The sequence below is a fragment of the Papaver somniferum genome, chromosome 7 (genome assembly GCF_003573695.1).
Source record: "Papaver somniferum cultivar HN1 chromosome 7, ASM357369v1, whole genome shotgun sequence".
In the NCBI taxonomy this organism is placed as follows: Eukaryota; Viridiplantae; Streptophyta; class Magnoliopsida; order Ranunculales; family Papaveraceae; genus Papaver; species Papaver somniferum.
In genome coordinates this window covers 246,621,503-246,643,144 of record NC_039364.1, presented here as the reverse complement: position 1 = coordinate 246,643,144, position 21,642 = coordinate 246,621,503, and the positions used below count along the sequence as shown (strand labels likewise).

Below are 21,642 nucleotides of genomic sequence, written 5' to 3'. Positions count from 1 at the left end.
ATACTTCATCAAGGGAAAACACAATTGATTCATAAAAATCATTTACTCAATTTTCATCCGGTGCAATTAATCATAAAAGAAATGCATAAATAAATTTTACCACATAACTTTTGGAAGAATGGTTTCCTCCATCACCCCCTATCTAGTTCCGGTGTCCCTTTAGTACATGCCCTGAAATGGGGTGCCCCTTATCCAAATTAGGGGTGCCTTTAGCAATTCTTCTGGGATGTTTTCTGCACTTTTTCAGGTTCCTCCACATTTTTAGAAAATTTTGCCGCAAAGCCTTATTTATCCAAAACACCTACAAAAGCATAAAAGACCATAATAAGTACAAAATCGAGCACTAATAATATATACAAATGAGATATATTAGACACATAAATGTGTCTATCAAATACCCCCAAACTTATTATTTGCTAGTCCCGAGCAAATCAAAACTACAAAATAAAATCCTAACTCACTGTCGCAGGCATCGTCGATTGCATTTAGCGTATGCAATAAGCCTTTAAACCTCTAGGTGTCCATAGTGGCCGAGTTATAGTCTCGGGAGGGCTTACTAGAGATATACCCACAAAACCATTATACTCCAAACCCTAGCTATCTACGCAGAACCTTGGAAATCACTAAAGAATCTCCTTGGTTGGCATACTTATTGACTACAGGAGGAAGTACCCTGATGCGAAATTCCAATTGATGTACACGAGTTTGCACTCAAGCATACTAAAATTCATATAAAGTGACAGAGCTCTACTCAGATAGTCGCACTATGGACATCAATATCCGGAGTCAAAACTAATCACATGGATAGATTAAGAGATGGATATAGAAAAACGTAGATGGTTTTGATGTTTACTAAGTGAACGGTGTTTCCCATATCTGTCTGAAGGCCTCCGCCAAAATGAACCTATCCTAATGGATTAAGATATTAGTCTGACTAGTATCAACATACTGGCATATACAAGGGAACCAATGGTCGATAACCTAACTCTAGGTCAACACAACTGGCATATACCAGGGTACCAGTGGTCGACTTTATTGAATTTATTCCTTTTGGTCAAATGGTCTGGTCTCAATTTTTTTTTTTTTTTGGTATCTCAATCACTCTAATTCACCCTAGCATTGGTAACAACTTGAATCGTGAGCCCCACCTAATCACTTAGAGTAACATAGTTTAAAAACAAAATAAAATAAAAATAGAAGTGAAAAAGACTCAACGAGATATGGTGAAACTATCATGTTATTTCTAACACCTGAGATCTGTGCTTTTATGAATAGACTCTTTAGATGTTTCCATCTAATCAGATTGGTTCCTCAACTCCTACAACCAAAATGCTTCCATCCACTTAGATTAGTTAGTGCAATCCTTATAGGCATAAATTTCTAGGCTTTGGAGTTTATTTATTATGCAACTAAAAAGTTTCTCCCATACCCCCAAACTTAAATCTAACATTGTCCTCAATGTTCTAAAGATGAAATTAAAAGCATGAACAAGGAGAAACTGTTACCAATGAAGCAAAAGAGATAAGGAAAGATATTACTGTGTCGCTTGAGCATGGGATACCTCCCAAGAAGTGCTAAGTTTAAAGTCTTCAGCCATACTTAGGAAAGGATTAGTCAACTCGAACCATAAAGTAACAGACGAAATAACTGCGGGTCTTTAAAACCAAAAAGAGCTGACAAAAGGAAACTGCAGTGAACCAAGAAAATGGACAAGAATAGCATGCCCTTACCTAGTTTCCTGATAACTATCGCTAATTGCAGTCCAGGTTCAGGTTCTATGAAAGGGTCTAAATAGAATATTTTCATTGGCTGTGTTTCTTCATAGATGGGATCCGAATCACTAGGTCTTAGAGTCTGTAGAAACTCAAATATGATCTTAGAAGCGCACAATAATAACCTAAATAACTAAGGATCCTCTAAGTTAATAAGATTTGACTTACAAAATTGACCACAATGAGAGTAGTGGTCACTCTTAAGAAAATGTGTCGATTCTAATTTCCTAAAGCATTTAGGTTTAGTCTCACAACTTAATATTCGACACATTTGGAATATAAACGTTCCCACATTTGGAAGAAAACTATTTGGTGGGAAAACAAAGTCAATCTGGGTATCATAGCCTGGGCAAACCACATCAACTAGAGGATGGGTTTCTAACGACTGAACTTTTTTCAGGACATCATTAGGTTCGGGAAACCTAGTATGAAGATAATCTTGTAAGATGGTTGAGGCATGGATATCAAGTCCTATGTGAGTGGACTTTCTGAGAGTTAAAGGTAAAGCACTAGGAAAGTGATAATCACCCCCAAATTTAGAGTTTTCAGTGTCTCTAGATAGACTAGTCACAATCTCCCTAATTTCTAGATCATCAGATTCTTGGAAGTGGTCAATTGATTCTTCTAAGTTTTTATCAGGTAGTGCATCTTTACTCATATCTACGGGTCTATGTTCTTCATTTAAGATTATTGTTTCTAAGTCGCTAGACTCTAAAACAACATTTTCAGAATAAACCCGTTCCTCTAAACCACTATCGGCTTCGTAATCAAAAGGAAATACTACATCGTCTAAAACGGTGGTATTCCTAATCAAATCCTCGTCCTCTTGAATAGGTGAATAATCATAAAAATTATTTGGATTTGAAGTAGAAATAATATAATCACTATAAAGCTCAATTGGATTACTAGATTCCTGATCACTATGCCTACATATTTCAGATTCTTCATCACTACTATCCTCATCATCATAATAGTACGAAGATGATTGAACCTTATCTAAATAAGTAGTGTTACCAATTATAACCTCGTTATCTTGATTATGTGAAAAACTATCTTCATTCTCAAGGGTATTATTGGATACACTATATTGGAAATTCAAGTTATTTTGAGCAATAATTTCGTTCGTCTCTAACTCAAGTCTACGTGTCGACTCAGCTATCCTCTCAAGGGTCTCTTCCAAAGAAAGTTCCCTTAGTGTAGGATCTTAGTTTTGAGTTAATCTATTGAGGATATCTTCTACATATTCAGTTGTTGTTGCAGTTCTTTCGTCCATAACTACGTTATTCACCTCATCTAATTTATACGTCGATTCAGCTAACTGACGTGATGAATCAGCTAAATTCCTGAGAGTCTCTTCTAGAGAAGGAATAGGAACTGAAGGATCATAATAAGGACTACTTTTTCAATAGTTTGATTGTATCCTCTAGAAACGAAGAACTAGTACTATAATCTTCTTGCTCGTATGACTGATGCACGTGTGGATAGTAATTGGGCTCACCATGGTATGACCCATAACCTTCAAAAGGTTGGCGTTCCCAACCACTATTCACACTATGGTCATAATAATGTCCATATTGTTCAGTTGGATAATTATATTCATTCTGATGGCTATTATAATACCAGTTTGACATTTTAACTGCAAGGGAATTCTAAACAAGCACAAAGAAGGATGACTCGACCACGACAAGCCTATTTTATCTAGCAAACAAAAAGCATGATGGCTCCCTTAGATTGTTTCTAGACTAGCTTCTATCTCTCGAAGGGGAATTCGTTACAGTTTGAGCAACCCCTCTAGATCAATCCGATCTAATGTGAGATGAAACTGAGGCGAGGGAAGCTCAATGGAGCTTTGATACCCAAGGCCTCACCGGCGTTACAAGGCGGCTTGTTTCAACTCCCAGAAGTCATCATGAACTTTGAAATTGCTTAAAAGGTAACCAATATCCTTCGAAAAATTTTCCTAACAAGCTCGATACCCTATAGGTCTCTTTCTAATCAGATTTTAAAGCTTGGGTTCGCGTTAGGTTTTGTTTTCCTAAAACGGGCAAGAAGGGAACGGTGATGAAATCCGAACCCTTATCTTGTTTAGGCCAGGCCTTGCCCTTTACTAGGAAAATAAAGACAGTCCGGTTCGTCCTCAAACAATTATCACCTTAAGGAATACAGTAACTCGCTTGCAGGGGATTCGCGAGTGTTTCGATTGGACTTACCTCCCGTACCAGACGGGGGATGAACCGTTGTCGTCGATTCGGGCCACGACTCCTATGTCGTGTGCGAACCCGAGGGGCCGAGGTGATATTGTAATCACCGTCCTTCTCTGCACACAATTTAATATATTTTTTTTATTATTAATATAACCCTTCCGTAGGGTTTTAAAAAAAAAAGTCCAAAAGTCCAGAATAAAGTCCAAATAAAAAGTCCAAAAAATTACAAAAATTATGAAAAATAAAGCCTATTTACAAATTCTAAAAAAAATTAAATCTATATATAATAAAAATTAAATCCTAAAAAAAAATTATGTCTTTTTTTTCTTCTCTTTTAGCTTTTAGCTTTTTGTTCCCAAGTCCTTAGTGTTCCACTTCGAACCTGTAAATCAAAGACACAAAAAGAAACGTAAAGAGGAACAAATAAAAATAATAATAAAAGATAAATCTAAAAAAATGCTACCTAAACACAAATCCGCGTCGGCGGCGCCAAAAATTTGATGGTTTTCCAAAAGTTGTTGTAGTTGTGGTAAAAACTGGGTTCTTTTCAGACTTGTGAAGGAAATAATTTTTAGACTTAATAAAAATAAAGATAAAACAAATTAAATTCAAAGGTGAAGTAAATATTATGGAAAGACCAGGGCTCAGGATTTCACCATACACCAAAATTCATGTGATTCAATGATAATTCTTATCATGCAATTCTAGACATTATAATTCCAATCAAAAGTAATTGTGATTCTAATCATTGCCTAAATCAGATTTTCAAAACATCCATTGTTAATCGCAAGCATGAAATATCAAAAGCAATATACTAAGCATACTTCATCAAGGGAAAACACAATTGATTCATAAAAATCATTTACTCAATTTTCATCCGGTGCAATTAATCATAAAAGAAATGCATAAATAAATTTTACCACATAACTTTTGGAAGAATGGTTTCCTCCATCACCCCCTATCTAGTTCCGGTGTCCCTTTAGTACATGCCCTGAAATGGGGTGCCCCTTATCCAAATTAGGGGTGCCTTTAGCAATTCTTCTGGGATGTTTTCTGCACTTTTTCAGGGTTCCTCCGGGGTATTTCCGGTACACTATCAACGGCAATCCAAGGGCCACATTTTTAGCCAATTTTGCCGCAAAGCCTTATTTATCCAAAAACACCTACAAAAGCATAAAAGACCATAATAAGTACAAAATCGAGCACTAATAATATATACAAATGATATATATTAGACACATAAAGCGGGTTGCAACAACAACAAACAACAAAGAACAAGAGACATTTTTATTATCAACCACTTACGAATTCGCCTAGCTATGAATGACTCCAGCAGAAATGTTCAGTTATGTATTCCTCTTATCTTTTTCTTATTGTTCATCACTCAATTTCCAAAAGTCTGTTATGCCTGCCACGATATTGAAAGAATTGCTCTATTACATTTCAAATCCTCTCTAACCGTCTTGGAAAGTAGACCGCCATCAAAATTGTTGTGCTTGGCATGGAATTCAATGTTCCAGTGAATCATTCCAAGTCATCTCAATCGATCTCCGAAATACGGACAGTGAAATCCACCTTAAATTTTCTGATTATTCGCAGCCTGCACCAAATACTACACTTACTGGTACAGTTTCTCCTTCATTGTTCAATCTTACTCACCTTGAGTATCTTGATCTTAGCTTCAATGAGCTGGACTACTCAAAAGTCCAATATCAGCTTTCAAAACTCAAAAATCTTACTCACCTTGACGTCGCCAGTTCAAATTTTTCCGGCTCGATATCTACACAATTTGCCAATGTATCATCTCTACGATACCTCGATATCTCTGGTTATGTTCAAACATCTGATCCCAGAAATTTCGGGTATACGGCGTCTGAATTTCCCTTAATCTCGTCATCCATAAACTGGGTTAAAGAGTTAGTCCATCTGAGGGTACTCAGACTGAGTGGTGTTGATTTATCTAAGGCAACTGTCCAAAAGAATTGGGCTAAACCAATATCATTTCTTGCTGATCTCAGAGAACTTCATTTATCTGCTTGTGGTATTTCTAGCCCAATCTTTCCGGTCCACGAGTTTCTTAATCTTTCACGTCTATCAACTCTGAAAATGAATAACAATAATGACTTCCATTCTTCAATACCAATTCAGATTGCTAATCTTACTTCTCTTTCAGTTCTTGAACTAGCTGGGTGTTTTAGTTTGGAAGGATCCATTCCTTACCTTCCTCAGCTTCAAAGACTGGATGTAAGAGCAAGTGTAAATCTATTAGTCAATCTTACGTCCATGTTTGAACGTCAATGGCCAAAACTCCAAGTACTGTGGATGACATCAACTTATGTAAATAGTTCGGTTCCAAGTTCTATTTTGAATGCTCCGTTATTGGTTAGTCTTATTGCACCAGGTTGCTCCATTAAGGGTTCGTTACCTACTTTTATCGTGAATCTTTCAAAATTGGAGTATCTTGACCTCTCTGACAACGACTTAACAGGTTATCTTCCTTCTCTGGGCTCTAATATGAAGAACTTGCGATATCTATCCTTGTCTAACAACAAGTTGCAAGGACCCATACCCGAGTCAATTTGCGAGATTAGTTCTCTTCAGCAACTTTATCTCTCTTCCAATGGACTAAGCAGTACGATTCCAAGTTGCATCACCAAGCTACGCAATCTCAAATATTTAGATGTTAGTTCCAACTCTCTTGAAGGAATATTCTCATTGAACTCTTTGATCAATGAATTAAGCGTAACAGAACTAAATTTTAACTTTAACAACATAATCATAGAAATAGATGAACACTTCTATCCGACAAATTTTCAGTTGAAGAACTTACAGCTCCAATCATGCAATATGAAAGGATTCACAAATCTCAATAGATTGGATTTGTCAAATAACAATCTTATGGGATCCATCCCATCTTGCCTCTTCAAGCACCAAACTCTGGATTGTCTAGATCTCTCGCAAAACAACCTCCAAGGAACACTACCAAAAGTTTTTCATTTTAATGAAGATAAGTTCATCCACTCAAATTTGGCCCAGAACAAGCTCCAGGGTTCACTTCCTCTGCCATCTAAAAAGACCATACATTTTGACCTGTCACAGAATCATTTCAGTGGCAGTATATCATTCGAAGTGGGAGAACGGCTTTCAAAGTCTCGTTATGCTTCATTATCAAGCAATCAGCTATCAGGTACAATACCCCTCTCCTTCTGTACAAACAATGGCTTCGAAATGAGTTCATGTACCATTCAATCTCTAAATCTCTCCAACAACACCTTAAATGGACGAATACCCTCTAGTTTAGGAAACTGCAGTTCTCTCTTTTCTCTACATCTTGGTATGAATAATCTAATCGGAAATGCCCCAAATGAGCTTGAACAAGCACCTATTCAATATCTTATGTTGAACGAAAACTTCCTCGAAGGTATCTTTCCAGAATTCATTCAACGATTTGAGATGTTGACTGTTCTCACTTTGGGAAACAATAACTATGAAGGCAGTGTACCTACATTTGTTGGTTCATTTAAATATCTAAGGATCCTGTCTTTAAGGTCAAACAGATTCAATGGATCTATCCCCAAAGAGATCAGCCATTTGGGTCGACTCCAAATTTTAGATCTGTCGATGAATAATCTCTCTGGTTCAATTCCAAAAAGGTTAGGAAACTTGAAGATGCTAACAAGTAGGCCTAATTCCTCCACGGCTGATTTTGGAGGAGGTTGGCTTATCTCAGACATTCAATTACGCATGAGAATCAATGGGGTGTTACAATATCTCAAACGCTTAAAAGAATACAGTTCCGGAATGGACCTCTCAAGCCTAATATGGGTCAACGAGAACAGACAACGGAGACGGCAGAGGGGGTTAATATTGACAAAAATGGGCCACCCGCTGCTCACAAGTGTCGCTAGAAAACCATAAACATTACTCGCGATAAAAATTAATTCACGTACTTTGTTTTTATGATCATCGTTCACAGGGATCTTTAATGGTACAAGTGGGGATATTATGTATCATTAAGAATCTAGCACTTAGACCAAATGCCAGGGAAAGGAGGGTCAAATGTATATTAATGATCGAAATTTCAGTTGTGTTAATTTCTTTAAAAACGATTATCCGTTTAGGGTGTATTTACGATTTACTAGTGTTGTATCATTTCAGGGGTGGTAATTGTTAAATACATAGTCCCACTTCATGTAATCACACTTCAACACAATTTCTGCCTGGACAGATGAATGTCTAAATGCAAAAAGTTTATCATTTGTTAAGATGTTTAAGGATGTTTCACGACTGTTGAAGCCTTTGACTTGATTAAGAACCTTATCTACATACTGAATATTGATTGTGGCTCGACCGCAAAGTCGCAAACACAATATCACCACCTCTTAAATTTATCTATTAATTTGGACTGCGTAAAAAGTGAAAGAATATGTAATAGATCTTTCCCCTTATTTAAGCATATGCAAGTGAATAATCAGATATGGTATCCTGAAAATATACGAAAAAGAGTCGTATGACATTAATTTGGTACAAATCAAAGAATGTCGTATAAAATAAATCGGGTACGAAACGTAAAATGTCGTATAAAATTTTTGGGTATGAAACTAAAAAATGTCATATAAAATTAACTGGGTAGAAACACATAATGTTGTATAAAATTAATTGGGTAGAGCAATAAAAATGTCATATATGATAAACATGAATACAATTACCATTTTATCACATGTAGCCATGTAGGTTTAATGAGACGCCAAGAAGTTAAACTCTCCGGTTAGCTATAAGAAATTAAAAACATCGTGATATTGTATCAACCTCACCTATTCCAATCCACGTGCCACGTTCTAAAGCGCATGATTACCAAGTGTCGACCATAAGGGCTATTTCGTACTAATAATAAGCCCCTATCGTCTTTCTCATTGAAGAAAACAGAAGTAAAGAAAAAGTATTCCAGGTCTCTCATACAGTAGTTACATCTACCCTTCAATTAAGAAAATTAGAGTTGACAACTCAAGACAAACTTAAGAAAACCCATTGTCTCATTCATCCTCTTTAACCTACAGATCTAAAATGTCCTCTAATTCTAATTTTCTTTATCAGCAAATATTTCTTCTTCTTCTGATGTTCAACCACAACCACATGCATAAAGGAAGGGGAATCCCATTCTCAGTACTATAATCATAGAATATATATTACGTATGATGGTTTATTGAATATCTGCTACTGCAAATTGATCGAGTTAGATCAGGTAATTGGTCAATTCGGTACATGGGTTTGTTGCAATCATATGAGACACAAACAAAAATGGTTTTGATTGCTGGTAAAATGGTTCTAATTTGATTAATTTGATGAAACTGACAATTTTGGGTTTTGTAATTGATCTGATCAAATTTTTGTTGTTTTTTTTTTTTTTGGAAGAATTTGGGAACTATTACTTTTTGGTTCGGGTTTCTATCGATCCGGATCCGACCCGTCATCTTCTTCGCCCGTTTTTCTGCTACTGCAACTGTTTTGAGTCCGAATCATCCAGTCAATGTAATGAATATTTGGGAAAATTTTGAACTGAATATATGTTGGTTTGATTGTATATGAATTAATTTCATGATCAATTCGTTCAATTATGTGGATTTCAGTTTAAATTTCATGAAATTGTTATCTGTTTTTTTTTTGTTGTACAAAAAACGTGACAGACAAATGCAGTTTTAAGTGACCATATACAAGGCCTCCTTAACAGTCGGCCAATCAAACCTTTCTCAAGATAAGTGATATACCATGTTTAATACCAGCGATAGATAAAGAAGAGATTGAGATGTGCGGTTTTCTAATCTTCGTCCCCACTATTTCGGTGGCAGATACTACATCAATTGAACAATTGTTTAAGTTAAAACAATCTTCCATCCATCAAAGTTGATCCAGAACAACTTGGTTGCTAGAGAAACATGAAAGAATAAACGGGATCTATCCGGGTAAACCCAACAGGCTAACCAGAGTAGTTAACCTAATTAATCTGCACCCTAACCTAACTAGGGTTAATGAACTAACCCGACCAGGGAGGGCAGATTAGACACAAAACGGGATTTTTTGACTCACCTGGTCGGGCGAGTCCAACTCTACCGTTTTTGTTACCTTTTTACAAAGTTTTGCAAACACTGAACCTTTCCGCAGAATAGTGAATTTCGGTGAGGTTCGCTTATTCTTAAATAATAAATTTTCTTTTATCAAAAAACAAAAAAACACATTTAAGCTTTTCGATTAAATTATTGACTGACAGGAATATGTAAAGATATTCCCTCCTTAAAATGCTAGACTTCTTTTTTGTAATTGGATACTCATATAGTAGACTCGTAGTTGTGGGTAGACTAATTTGGCAAACAGTTATCTAACTAATGCTAACCTCATAATTTGACATAATAATATGCGATATTGTGATTTGTGCTTATTACTTTGATGGTAGCACACATGGATCAAATGCAAGCATCGAACCGTAAATGAATAGTAGTGAATTGTTAGGGTACCGACCCTACACTCGTCATAAGTTCATGGGTAGAACTCAACTCGAAACCGGTTGATTAGATGAGGAAATTCATTGACTTATAAACTTCCAATTAAGTCTCATCTAACCAATGTAGGACTAGGATCCCAACATTCCACCATGCTTCCAGATCCACTGACCCGAAGGTAGTCCTTTCTCTTATGGCGGCTTCACTTCCCTATCATTATTCAATGCTGGTGACAATTACGCCCATATATAGGTGCCCTAACACTTTAATCTAGCTTATATGTCACCCCTTCCGTGGATGGGCACCAATTGTTAGGGTACCGACCCTAAACTCGTCATAAGCTCATGGGTAGAACTCAACTCGAAAACCGGTTGACTAGACGAGGAAACCCATTGACTTATAAACTATCAATTAAACCCCATCTAACCAATGTGGGACTACGATCCCAACATGAATCGATCCATGCGCCTAGATCCAGTAAACAATTCAAAAACATAATGTATTCCATGAGGACTTTTTAACTATCATAGATGAGCTGATAAGATAATGATGGTACAACAAGCTTAGTACAAAATTAAGCAGAACAAGAACCATGTCTTCGTTTTATAAGATGACCTAAAGATTCAAGGAGCCACGGAACACAGGCAGCTAAAATACAAGCGTATATTCATGATGAAATAGAAATAAACAGCGGTGCGGCCTGAGGAACGGGATGCAGTAGTTGGGAGCAGTCAGACAACACTTCCGTGGCTCCAGCTCTGTATACAGTTTGTCTCTCTTGCATGCTCTGTCAGGTGTTGCAGTCGATCTACCGCTATCTGAGGCTGAGAGTAAACGGTTGAACAGACTAGTCCCTGCAAGACAGATAAGAGGATGGGAGGTTTAGTCATTGCCAAGGATACAAGGAAACACTAAGAGAGCCAGTAGAACACAGTATGCTTTCAACAATTTTTGCAAAGGAGAACAGCAAAACTTCATCGCAACTTCAACACTAGTGAAGAGCAATCACATTAGCTTCAAGAACTATGTGGTAAAGCACTAAAGCTCATCTTACTAAATTTTGAAGCACGTAAACCTCAACACTAAGCATATTCAGATAATGTGGTAAGCACAACTATGCATTTCATAAATCAAACAATGTTCCCCAGAACCTTTTACCAAGACTATCCTAGCGCATTTCCAACAGCATTAATAGAGAACGTTAAGTTTAGGTTTTAAAAAGAAAAAAAAAAAGTTGAAGCTAAGCATCAAAGTATAGAAACGATACTACTTGACCTCTGTACCACAACAATCTGTATACAAGGAAGTGAAAGAGACAACTATTTGATGAAAGACATTGCTTTGAAGTCATAGAGCTTTCGATAGTAACGACTTTAAATGCTAAGTGACAAACAATTATCCAGCATCCTGATTGCTTTCGTAAGTCATTCCTATTGTGCGGAATTAATACGGATGGATTCGGAACGTCGAAAAAGTCCAAGGTAGCATAAAGAGAATAAACCAACATCCAAGAAGAGGTGAATCATTGTTCTACCAAGCTTACTTGCCAACCACACAAACTGCGCATCAGCATCACCAAGAGGCCAGAATTTTAGCTGCGAACCACTGTGCTTATCCCGGCTTTGGGAGATCATATCTCATTCATACAGTCCATTTCATGAAAACAATATGAGGATGAATATTTTTTCTTAATTGTGATCTTTCCAATCAAGCAAAGATTTCACAAAATGGACTCAGAACGAATGAGCCATACAAAATGGTCTCCCAAAGTCGGAAGTGCAATGGTTTGCTGGGAAATCTGACATCTTGGGAATGATGAACAGTACGCGCTGAGTTAACTTGCGCCTCAGATTGACGGATCAACACGGCAATACAGTGTTTTGAATGATTCACCTCTTTCTCTTAATTCTCTTTTTGGTACCATGGGTTCCTATGTTACTAAGCCAACTGTAATAATTCCCCCACTCAGCCCAAAAGATCCCTATTATAACCCTCCCAACGTGGAGACCACGTCTTGCAAGAGACAATAAAATTAATCAGAACAAACTTCGATGGACTTTTCTAATCTTTTGCAGCATGTGGCCTCTCAGGTCAGGAGTCGCAAGCACCATTATTGATCCTATTTCCTAAAACATTAATCGTAGGAAAAGACTCACCAAGAACTGAAATACAAGTAACAAAATACAAGATAGCTTCTGGAAAGTTCGTTGTTACGAACTTCATTCTTGAATGTGCAATTTAAGAATTCAGAAAAGAAATTCAGTGGGATATGTAAACTACTATCCATTACAAATTAAGATAAAGTAGACCAACTCATCTATGTTTCACCTTGATTGATTCTCTATTCCACAATATCTAATAATAAAGAACAAGTGTCATTAATAGCAACTACTGAGAAGCCTACGCATTTTATAGAGATGATCTGGATGCAAACAATTTCATAATAAAGCTACATAAGGGCATTTATTAGACCACTATGCAGATGGAAAGTCACCAGCAACTCTCAAGGCAACAATGACAGTATACCCATGACGGGAAACTTAGGATATTCACAAATTTCTCCAATACAGTGAAGAACTTACGAAACCTACATACTGGTGATGGCTACTTGAAGCAACAAAAAGTAATAATAATAGAACATAAAATAAGGCATTTCTAGAGATGCGGCAGTGTTATAGTAGCATGGCAATGTGATTAAAAGAGGATGTCAATGTTATCCTACAACTCAGGCTCTCAAATTATAAACAAATAAATAAATATATTCAATTTAAAGAGATTCATACCAGTATTTGATCATGCCGTCCCAGCCACAAGTAGCCACTTTACTTTGTTCCAATGGGTGCCACTCAACTCCAATACAGACACCTTCATGACACTTCAGAGTTCGTGAAACTTTGCAAGTCTTCCAATTCCAAAACCAACACTTGCCCTCACCGTCTCCAGACATAACATACTGCCCGTCCGGTGAGAAATTAACTTGGCAAGCATACCCAGCCACAATGTGCCCTGCAAACCTCTTCTTCTTATTAAGCTGAAACCTCTCCCTTGTACTGTAAATAAGAATCTGGTTGTCCAAGCTCTGTGCTGCAAGCCAATTCGAATTTGGGTGCAAGGAAATTGCTGGCATTGAGTGCATATGAGGTTCACTAATGTACTTAATAACAACTGGGATTCCAAATTCCCACACTCGAAGAGATTTATCATCACTTGACGTAACAAATCTCCGGTTATCATCAACAAATGTGATAGTATTCACTGCCCCCAAATGCTGATCATACTCTTGTGTGATCTGCCCAGAATTCATATCCCATTGAACTATCTTCTTATCGCTCATTCCAGCCAGTAAAATATTCTGTTTATCATCGTCAGGATTTTGTTTAACCACATATGGTACCTTCCCAGTTGAAAAAGTGGATATCACCTGCCCAGTTTCTGTATCCCAATACTTAATATTCTTATCATACCCAGCACTCAAAAACTTAGTCCCATCATTAGAAAACGATATATCACGAACCGCCTTTCCATGCCCCATATATGTTCTCATACACTTACCAGAATTGTGAACATCCCAAATCTTAACCTTTGAATCCATTCCGGCTGAAAGTAGCAGATGTCCTTGTTTCGGAAAGAACCGAATGGCAGCAACACCCTTTGTATGACCACTCCAAGTATGAATCCATCTTTTTGGCATGTAACATTGATCATTTTTCGCTTTTGCATCTTTTGGTGGTGCAATCCATGACCTACCCTGATAATCTTTCTCTTCTTTCCCATGAAATGTACTCTTCTCAGCCACAACTTCCCCTTTATTATCACTGCCCTTCTCCTTCTCAGCCTTTTTCGCCGCATACTCTTCAGCATACTTCTTTTGCTCCTCTGTAAGTTCAACTTCCACCCCTTGTTTCTTCCCAGCCCAGGGACTCTGTCTATTCTTCTTTAACCAGTTTTCGGATGCAGGATTATTAACATCATCCAAATCAACATCATTAGCCTCATCCTCTTGCCGCTCAATCTTTTTCTCGAGCTTTCTCTTTCTCTGTTTAGATTGAGGAATATTATAAACAGAAATTCCATCGTTTTTCTGTAACGCATCTAAATCACCGACATAATTGGTTCCGGATGAACCCGAAGGATCAGCAGCATAACCATATTTATGAAACGTATTATATTGTTCATCGAAAACAAATGTATCAATTGCTGCGTTCTCAACAAAACCTAATTTATGATTTCTCATGCCTTGAGCTAGACCATCTTTTGCATAAGGATGAGCAGGACCACAGATCGGTGCCCATAGTTGATCATAAGTTGGATTGTAAGCTACTACATGTTGAACTGGATCAATAGGTTTATTAAGAATTCGATTTTTACCTGCTACTGTTAAAGCAAGCATAGTATCATCGACGGTAGGAGCTGAAGATTTTGATGGAAGAGAAATTCTTGGTGGAGATGAATCTGGTGAAGGAGGGTTTTCTTCTTCATTTACCTGTTTTTCTTCTTCATCTTCATCATCACTCTTAGTATAGTTCTGTAAAAGATCCATTTGCTATTGATATGATAGAGATTTCAGAGGGGTTTAGAAATTTGGTTTTTTAGATGGAAGAATTTAGAGAAACCCTAGATTTTAAAGACCAGTGAGGGATTGGGGTTCATCCAGAACTTACGCAAATTGTTCCGGTTTCGTATTTGTAACTTTTAGGTCCTGTTTGATATAGTTTTCAAAAACAGAGAAAACAGAAAACAGGAGAAAACGCGTCTGATAAGGACATTTTCACAAAATGTTTTCTTTCTGTTTTCTGTTTTTAAAAATAAAAAAATGAAAAACAATAAATTATTGTTTTTTGTGTTTTCTCTTTTTTTCTTTTCTTTATTCTTTTCTTCTTTTCAGAACAAAGTAAGAGATGGGGAATGACTGCAAGTGAGTCATGGCTAATATCACTATCTCTTAGACGAATCTTTACATTTGATCTGATTTAGTTGGTTTTCCTTGTTTTCAAAAACAGTTTACCAAACAATTTTTAGAAAATGAAAACAAGGAAAAAAGGGTATGTTTTTAAAACAGTGGAAAACTATTTTTGAAAACTGTTTTTCAAAACTGTACCAAACAGGCCCTTAGATTCCCAGTTCTTGTCTCTTGGTTCCAGTTTCTATCGTAAGAGCACTTCCTGTCGTCAGAGTTTGTTCATTTTGCTCCCACTATGAAATGAACAAACATGAAAAATAGATGTTCAAATCAACAAATCTGTTGCTTTGAACATTGAGTCGGAACATCCAGCGCGCGTTTGTATTAAAGAAAGACGTCCTTGCTACCAACATTGGCGTCTGAAAAAATAACGCCAGCGTGTGTATTTCCAACGCATGTGTTTAATTATAACGCCCGCGTCCGTATCAAGAACGCCAGAGTCTGACCCAATGGCGCGAACGACTCAATCTAAACGGCTGCAAAAACCTTTGATCCAACGGCTACATTTTTTGAAATCTATAAATACTCCTCATTTCAACTCTAAATTCACACATTCTTCCCTCTCAAATCATCTACAAAAATGCTTCCCAGAGTTCGTTTTGTTAGATTCACTCAATAAGAGGATTTAGCTATTTGCAGACCCTACGTTTTTCAAACACAAGATGTTGCCGCTGATGTTGCTACCGGTAGGAATGTATCACAATCGACGTTCTGGCAGAAAGTGTTTGAAATGTTCGCTGCTGAAACGATGAACATTAATATGCGTGATTGTCACGGATTGGCCATCGTTTTATTGTAATTAGTTGTAATGTATCGGAGTTCATCTCTCAACTAATGGAGAATCACAAAAATAAGCTCAACGGTGAAGCCGAACATGAAGTGGAACCCAGAACTCTAGCGATGTGGCATGCATCTCGCCGCGGTCGTCCTTTCGACTTCCATGCTTGTTTCAACATTCTTAGGGTGCTCATCAAATACGATCCCCACATCACCCTAGGAATTCCACCACCCGCCGAGAACTGACGTTGCCTATGTAGTAGTTGTTTTAATTTGATGTATTTCTTTTATTCTCATGTATGGTGTGGTTGTTCAATGCAGTATGTTTTTATTTATGAAATTGATCGTGTAATGTTTAATCGAGGAAAAATTTAAATTACTTGATATTGATGATTTTAGATAATCGTAATAGCACAAAATAAACAACAAATTAAATAACGTAATACCATAGTGAATCGATTTGTCCTACAACTTCAATCATCCCACTTCACCAAAAAACACCGGGGACATTCCCATAAATGCCTTCCATATGTGTCTTCTTCAGAAGAAGTCCGCAAATGCATAAAAGTCCTGCAACCGGGCTTTGAGCATGAACTGATTCTCTGTGGACAATGTTTGTATTCGTGATCTCCATATCCACAATGCTTGCAGTGTAATAATTCCTTCTTCAATTTGGCTTTAAGTTTGAAGTTTTTGTAGAGTGTTGCAATCTTTTCTTCTTCTTCTTTTTTAATCTTCATAGCATCATCTAGCATATGTGGTTCCTCTGGACAATTGGGATCTTGACATTGCAAATACCTGAGCTTTTCCTGTTGTGATTCAATCACCATTCTGATGCGTGAACAACCTTCACTCGGACACTTTGAATACATCCAAGGACATTGCATAAGACTGTGGTTATCCATGAAACATAATGGACAAACCTCTTTTGCTTCGACACATAATATTTGCTTCGTTTTGCCTTTAGAAAACATGGTGGATGATGACAAAGAAATCAGTTGGTTCGGTTTAGAATAAAACCTAGTGATGTATTTATAACAAAAAAAATAGGAATTGGTAATTCAAACAGGCGCTCAAAGGAAAGTCACGGGCGGTTTTACTACAAACGCCAACAGCTAAATTTCCATTTCCAACGACAAACTTTTCTTTCTCGACCTATAAATTTCATTCCTCCCATCTCCAAAATCACATCTTTTTCTTCTTCTTTTTTCCTAAATCTCTCCCCCTTTGCAGAAATGTCTGTTAGAAATCGTGGTCCCAAGTTTACTCAAGAAGAGGATATAACTCTATGCAAAGCATATTTCTTTCATAGGGTAATCACTGGTGTTGTTATTTCTCATGACGGTTCTTTTTGGGAGAACGTTTTTTCAATGTTCGTCTCACTTACGGGAAATCCAGGAAACCGAGATGCTCGTCGATTGCATGCTCGTTTTCAATCTTTTAGGCTTGCTGTCCTGCCATTTTTTGTTCTGGTAATGGAAATTGATCGAGAAAAGTTCAGCGGTGTAACTGAAGATGAAGTGATCCAAACAACTCTTGATAATTGGGAGGAAGCTCACTGTAAACCTTTTCGTTACGAAGCGTGTTTCAGAATTCTAAAAGATGGTCCATCTCAAGCACATCGTTATTGCACTCGAATGCCGCTGCCGGAATTTACAATTGAAGAAGATGTTGCTCTTGTTCGATGTTGGTTACATCGTATGGTGAGACCAATGAACAATGACAATTTCTGGGAAAGAGTATTGGGACATTTTGTAGCATCGCGGAACCAAGCCATAAGAAACAATAAGAGCCTAGAACTAAGAATTGCATTCATCACTAATGAAGTCAAACATTATACGGAAGTATTGTGGATGGTTCATCGTAGAAATTCTGGATTATCCAACGAAGAACTGGAAACCATCGCTCAGACCAAGGTTGCCGAAGAAATCGGGAGAGAGTTTAGGCATTTTAAATGCTATGAATTTTAGAGAGAGAATGTCGCTGGATTTGATATAGTTTGATGTTTTTGTTGTGGTTTATTAAAATGTAGTTTGATGTTATTTGCAAGTTTAAATTGTAATAAATTTCACTTAATCTGAAGTAGAAATTTATTTTAAAATATAAACATTTTCATTCATTGATATAAGTGCCAATTATTTTACAAGATATAAACTTAGACAATAATAAAAACTTCAATAAAAATCAAGTACAAGTTTTGGCCTCCTGTTTATCTTCATTTGATGTATTTTTCATTCAACGCGCTCTTTGACAGTTTCACCTTTGTTTTTGATTTTTTTGTTGTTAACTTTCAAAACTGGAGCTCTTCTTTGCCTTTTAGCGGAACATTTTCTTGGAGCAACTTCTAAAACTTGCACTTCCCTTTTACAATTTTCAATCTTTTTAAAACTCCCACATATCTTAGAAACAACAGCTTCAAGTTTTGCATCGTAAAAAAATGTGATCGCCTTTTCAACCATTTTAGAAGAGAAAATTCAAGTGAATTTTGGTGTGAGTGAATTGTTTGAAGATGGTGGTAATTTATAGAGGTAAAAAGTGAAATTCAAATTTTAAAAAACTACCCGTTGCCATTAGAAGAAAAAACGCCGGCGTTATATCTTAAGACGTCGCGTTGGTTCTTCTGACGCAAGCGTTTTTCTTTCCAACGCCAGCGTTCGATCTACGGACGCTAGCGTTTTTACCTGGATCGCACGCCTATTGATATAACGCTCAATGCTTTACCATAGTGGAAAACCTAGTTTGGCCATCCACCTGGCTCAACAAACGAATGGGTTTGTTCATTCCCATAGGAATTGCTCTAAGTTCCTAATTATTTTTTTATTTTTTATTTTTTTTTACCAAAAATGAGTACATTTCGAAACGTATAACACCACCTTCTACTACTTTGAAAATAAGTAGTTGAAAATCAAAGTATTCTTAGCCGTTGAAATGTAGAAAATTTCAAAGAACTGAATATTTAAGAGATATGACTATATTGCTGAACACTATGATACACTTTTCATTAATAAAATACTGTCTTAAATAAGCTTTATACGAAACCGAATTATTATCCCACTAATTACCTCAGTTATATTTAGATCCTACTTCTTAATAATTAACTCCGACTTTTAATTCCCGTCTAATACTAACTCCAAATATTAGGACTTTAATTCCTAAATATTAAGACTTAATCAAATCCCTTAACAAACTTAAATCAACTAATAAAACGTGCTTGGATTGAATTCCAACGCCTTCCCTTAATCCAAACATGTTTAATTCATCATCATTATTTTCATCATTGCATCATCCATCATCCTTCATCATCATCATCATCATAAATCAGCAACATCTTTGATATGTTGTCGCCATCATCATCATCATAGCTGTCATCACGGTCATCGTCATTATCATCATCATACATCATCGTCAACATAAAAGCATCGTCGTCACGATCTTCATTATCATCATTACTAGTCGATCAACATCCCGCATCATCTCAACTATCCTTTGCAAATCATGTTTGCATCTTCATCACAATCATCATCATCAGTGTCAGTAACCATTGTTTTCCAACTTTTCATCTTCATAGCTAGAAACCCATGTTTTCTAACCCAAAATCATTTTTCTTTTATGGAAACCCTTGTTTTCCAAATACACCAAAATCATTTTTCTATTTCATCAAGTCAACCAAACTTTATTTTTTTTAAAAGAAAACTCTTAAGTTATTTCTCAAAACATCACTTTTCTCACAGAACAAATCAAAACTTTTTTTTTATTAACAAAATTTCTCAAAACATTTTTTCTTATCCCACAAAAAACAAACATTTTTTTCCGCCATCTCTCGAGGACCACCTGGCTCTTGATGCCAAATGTAGAAAATTTCAAAGAACTGAATATCTGAGAGATATGACTACATTGCTTAACACTCTGATACAATTTTCATTAATAAAAAACTGCCTTAAATTGGCTTTATACGAAACAGAATTATTAAACCACTAATTACCCCACTTATATTTAGATCCTACTTCTTAGGAATTAACTCCCACTTTTAATTCACGTCTAATACTAACTCCTAAATGTTATGACTTTAATTCCTAAATATTAAGACTTGGGCTTAGTTTGGTATTGCTGCGGCTTTTATGAAAACAATTTTCTGTTGTGCGTTGCTGTGCTGTGCTGTTGTTTATTGGTGAAAACTATTTCTGCCGGTTTTGGTAATTTGGGGTGTGTGGATGAGAAATGAATCTAAACCCTAAACAAATGCACTGCACGGGAGTGCTTATGATTCGAGAAATCAATCTGTACAACTCTGGCCTAAACCAAGAAATGGCCGTTCCAGACTTGCTTCGGTCACAAAGTAAAGGAGATGGGGTTGATCTTAGGGAGGGAAGCGAAGAAGGTGTTGAGATTGTGGAGGTGTTGGTTGTGTATGACTTGTATCATAAAGCTGAACTGGATTGCATAATGTAAGCTATCAGTTCTGGTGTTTGGATACGGTTGTATCAACACTTGGTTTCTGTTGTCTTTTTATAGAAATAGGGAGGAGAACCTATTTATACAAGTCATTGAGCCTTACCCACGTCTCTCGTGGGAAGTGGAGAAAGTGGAGTGATGGAGTAGTGGAGTTGTGTGTATTAGTGTCACACGATCAATCTTGCCCACTTCTCCCATCATCACTAACCGTCCATGTCTTCCTGACACGTTCTTGTGATGGCGCGTTGTGCGCTGCACGCTGTAAACCGCCAGACCAATATCCCAGTATGTATCCCCCAGTTTGTGACATGATTAATGTCTCGAGTGTTTGGATCGTGGGACCCACAGAAAGCATGTGATGCTAGGTTAAATAACTAAGCATGTAACGCATCGAATATATTCAGCGTGTATGAAGCATCGTTGTTTTAAGGCTTAACGGAGTAAGTCGCGGATTAAGCATAGCATCACGTCCAACCATCTTCGAGTGATCGTTTGGAGGCTGTATAGGTAAGCCCTGACTTGACCGATCACTCTGTGTGGAAGAGTGGTGGACGGTGATTGTGGTGATACCTCACGGGTCGCCTAACTTCTGTCTTAGGCTGTCCGTCCAGGATGGTGAAGTTGGACGGATGAGATGGCTTGCGACCCATATCTGCGACCGTCGGATTAAGGTTTAGGAAGTGCTCGAACACCAACCTTTAGCTTGGTCGAATCCAGGCATGGGACACGTTTTTGGCAAGTCCGATTGGGCATGCGTGTAGACGGCATGCTGGTGTAGGTGTCTGTACCTCACTATCCCATGGAGATGCGATCTAAGCCACTCAATTTGTCTGGCAAAGAGGAGCGGCTGAGATTGATTTGCGACAGAAATCCCATGCCGCAAAGGAATTGAAGACCGCACGTCGTGCCTACTTCGGGCGCGCGTTTCGAGACAACCAACCATGGTTGGTCTTGGCCGATCAGTCAGGCGTGCAGTCGGCAGG

General features: G+C 37.2%; 2 protein-coding genes across 2 annotated transcripts; one reads left to right on the top strand and one right to left on the bottom strand.

The window, feature by feature from the left end:
* The first annotated feature begins 5,299 nt into the window (after nucleotides 1–5,299).
* LOC113296308 (probable leucine-rich repeat receptor-like protein kinase At5g63930) lies at nucleotides 5,300–7,894 on the top strand. The gene is made up of 2 exons (XM_026544617.1): nucleotides 5,300–5,326; nucleotides 5,576–7,894. Exons 1-2 carry the CDS (start codon nucleotides 5,300–5,302, stop codon nucleotides 7,892–7,894), a joined length of 2,346 nt encoding a protein of 781 aa, XP_026400402.1.
* Nucleotides 7,895–10,948: 3,054 nt separating this feature from the next.
* LOC113300060 (pre-mRNA-processing factor 17-like) lies at nucleotides 10,949–15,137 on the bottom strand. Its single transcript, XM_026549211.1, has 2 exons — nucleotides 13,254–15,137; nucleotides 10,949–11,324 (listed from the first exon to the last, which is right to left on the bottom strand). The coding sequence occupies exons 1-2, from the start codon at nucleotides 15,008–15,010 to the stop codon at nucleotides 11,318–11,320; spliced, it is 1,764 nt and encodes a 587-aa protein (XP_026404996.1). The 5' UTR covers nucleotides 15,011–15,137; the 3' UTR covers nucleotides 10,949–11,317.
* Between the last annotated feature and the right edge of the window lie 6,505 nt (nucleotides 15,138–21,642).

Coding starts and splice junctions, on each gene's coding strand:
- LOC113296308 (XM_026544617.1), top strand. CDS start 5,300: ATGACTCCAGCAGAAATGTTCAGTTAT. Junction 5,327..5,575: donor CAGCAGAAATGTTCAGTTAT/GTATTCCTCTTA, acceptor GATTATTCGCAG/CCTGCACCAAATACTACACT.
- LOC113300060 (XM_026549211.1), bottom strand. CDS start 15,010: ATGGATCTTTTACAGAACTATACTAAGAGTGATGATGAAGATGAAGAA.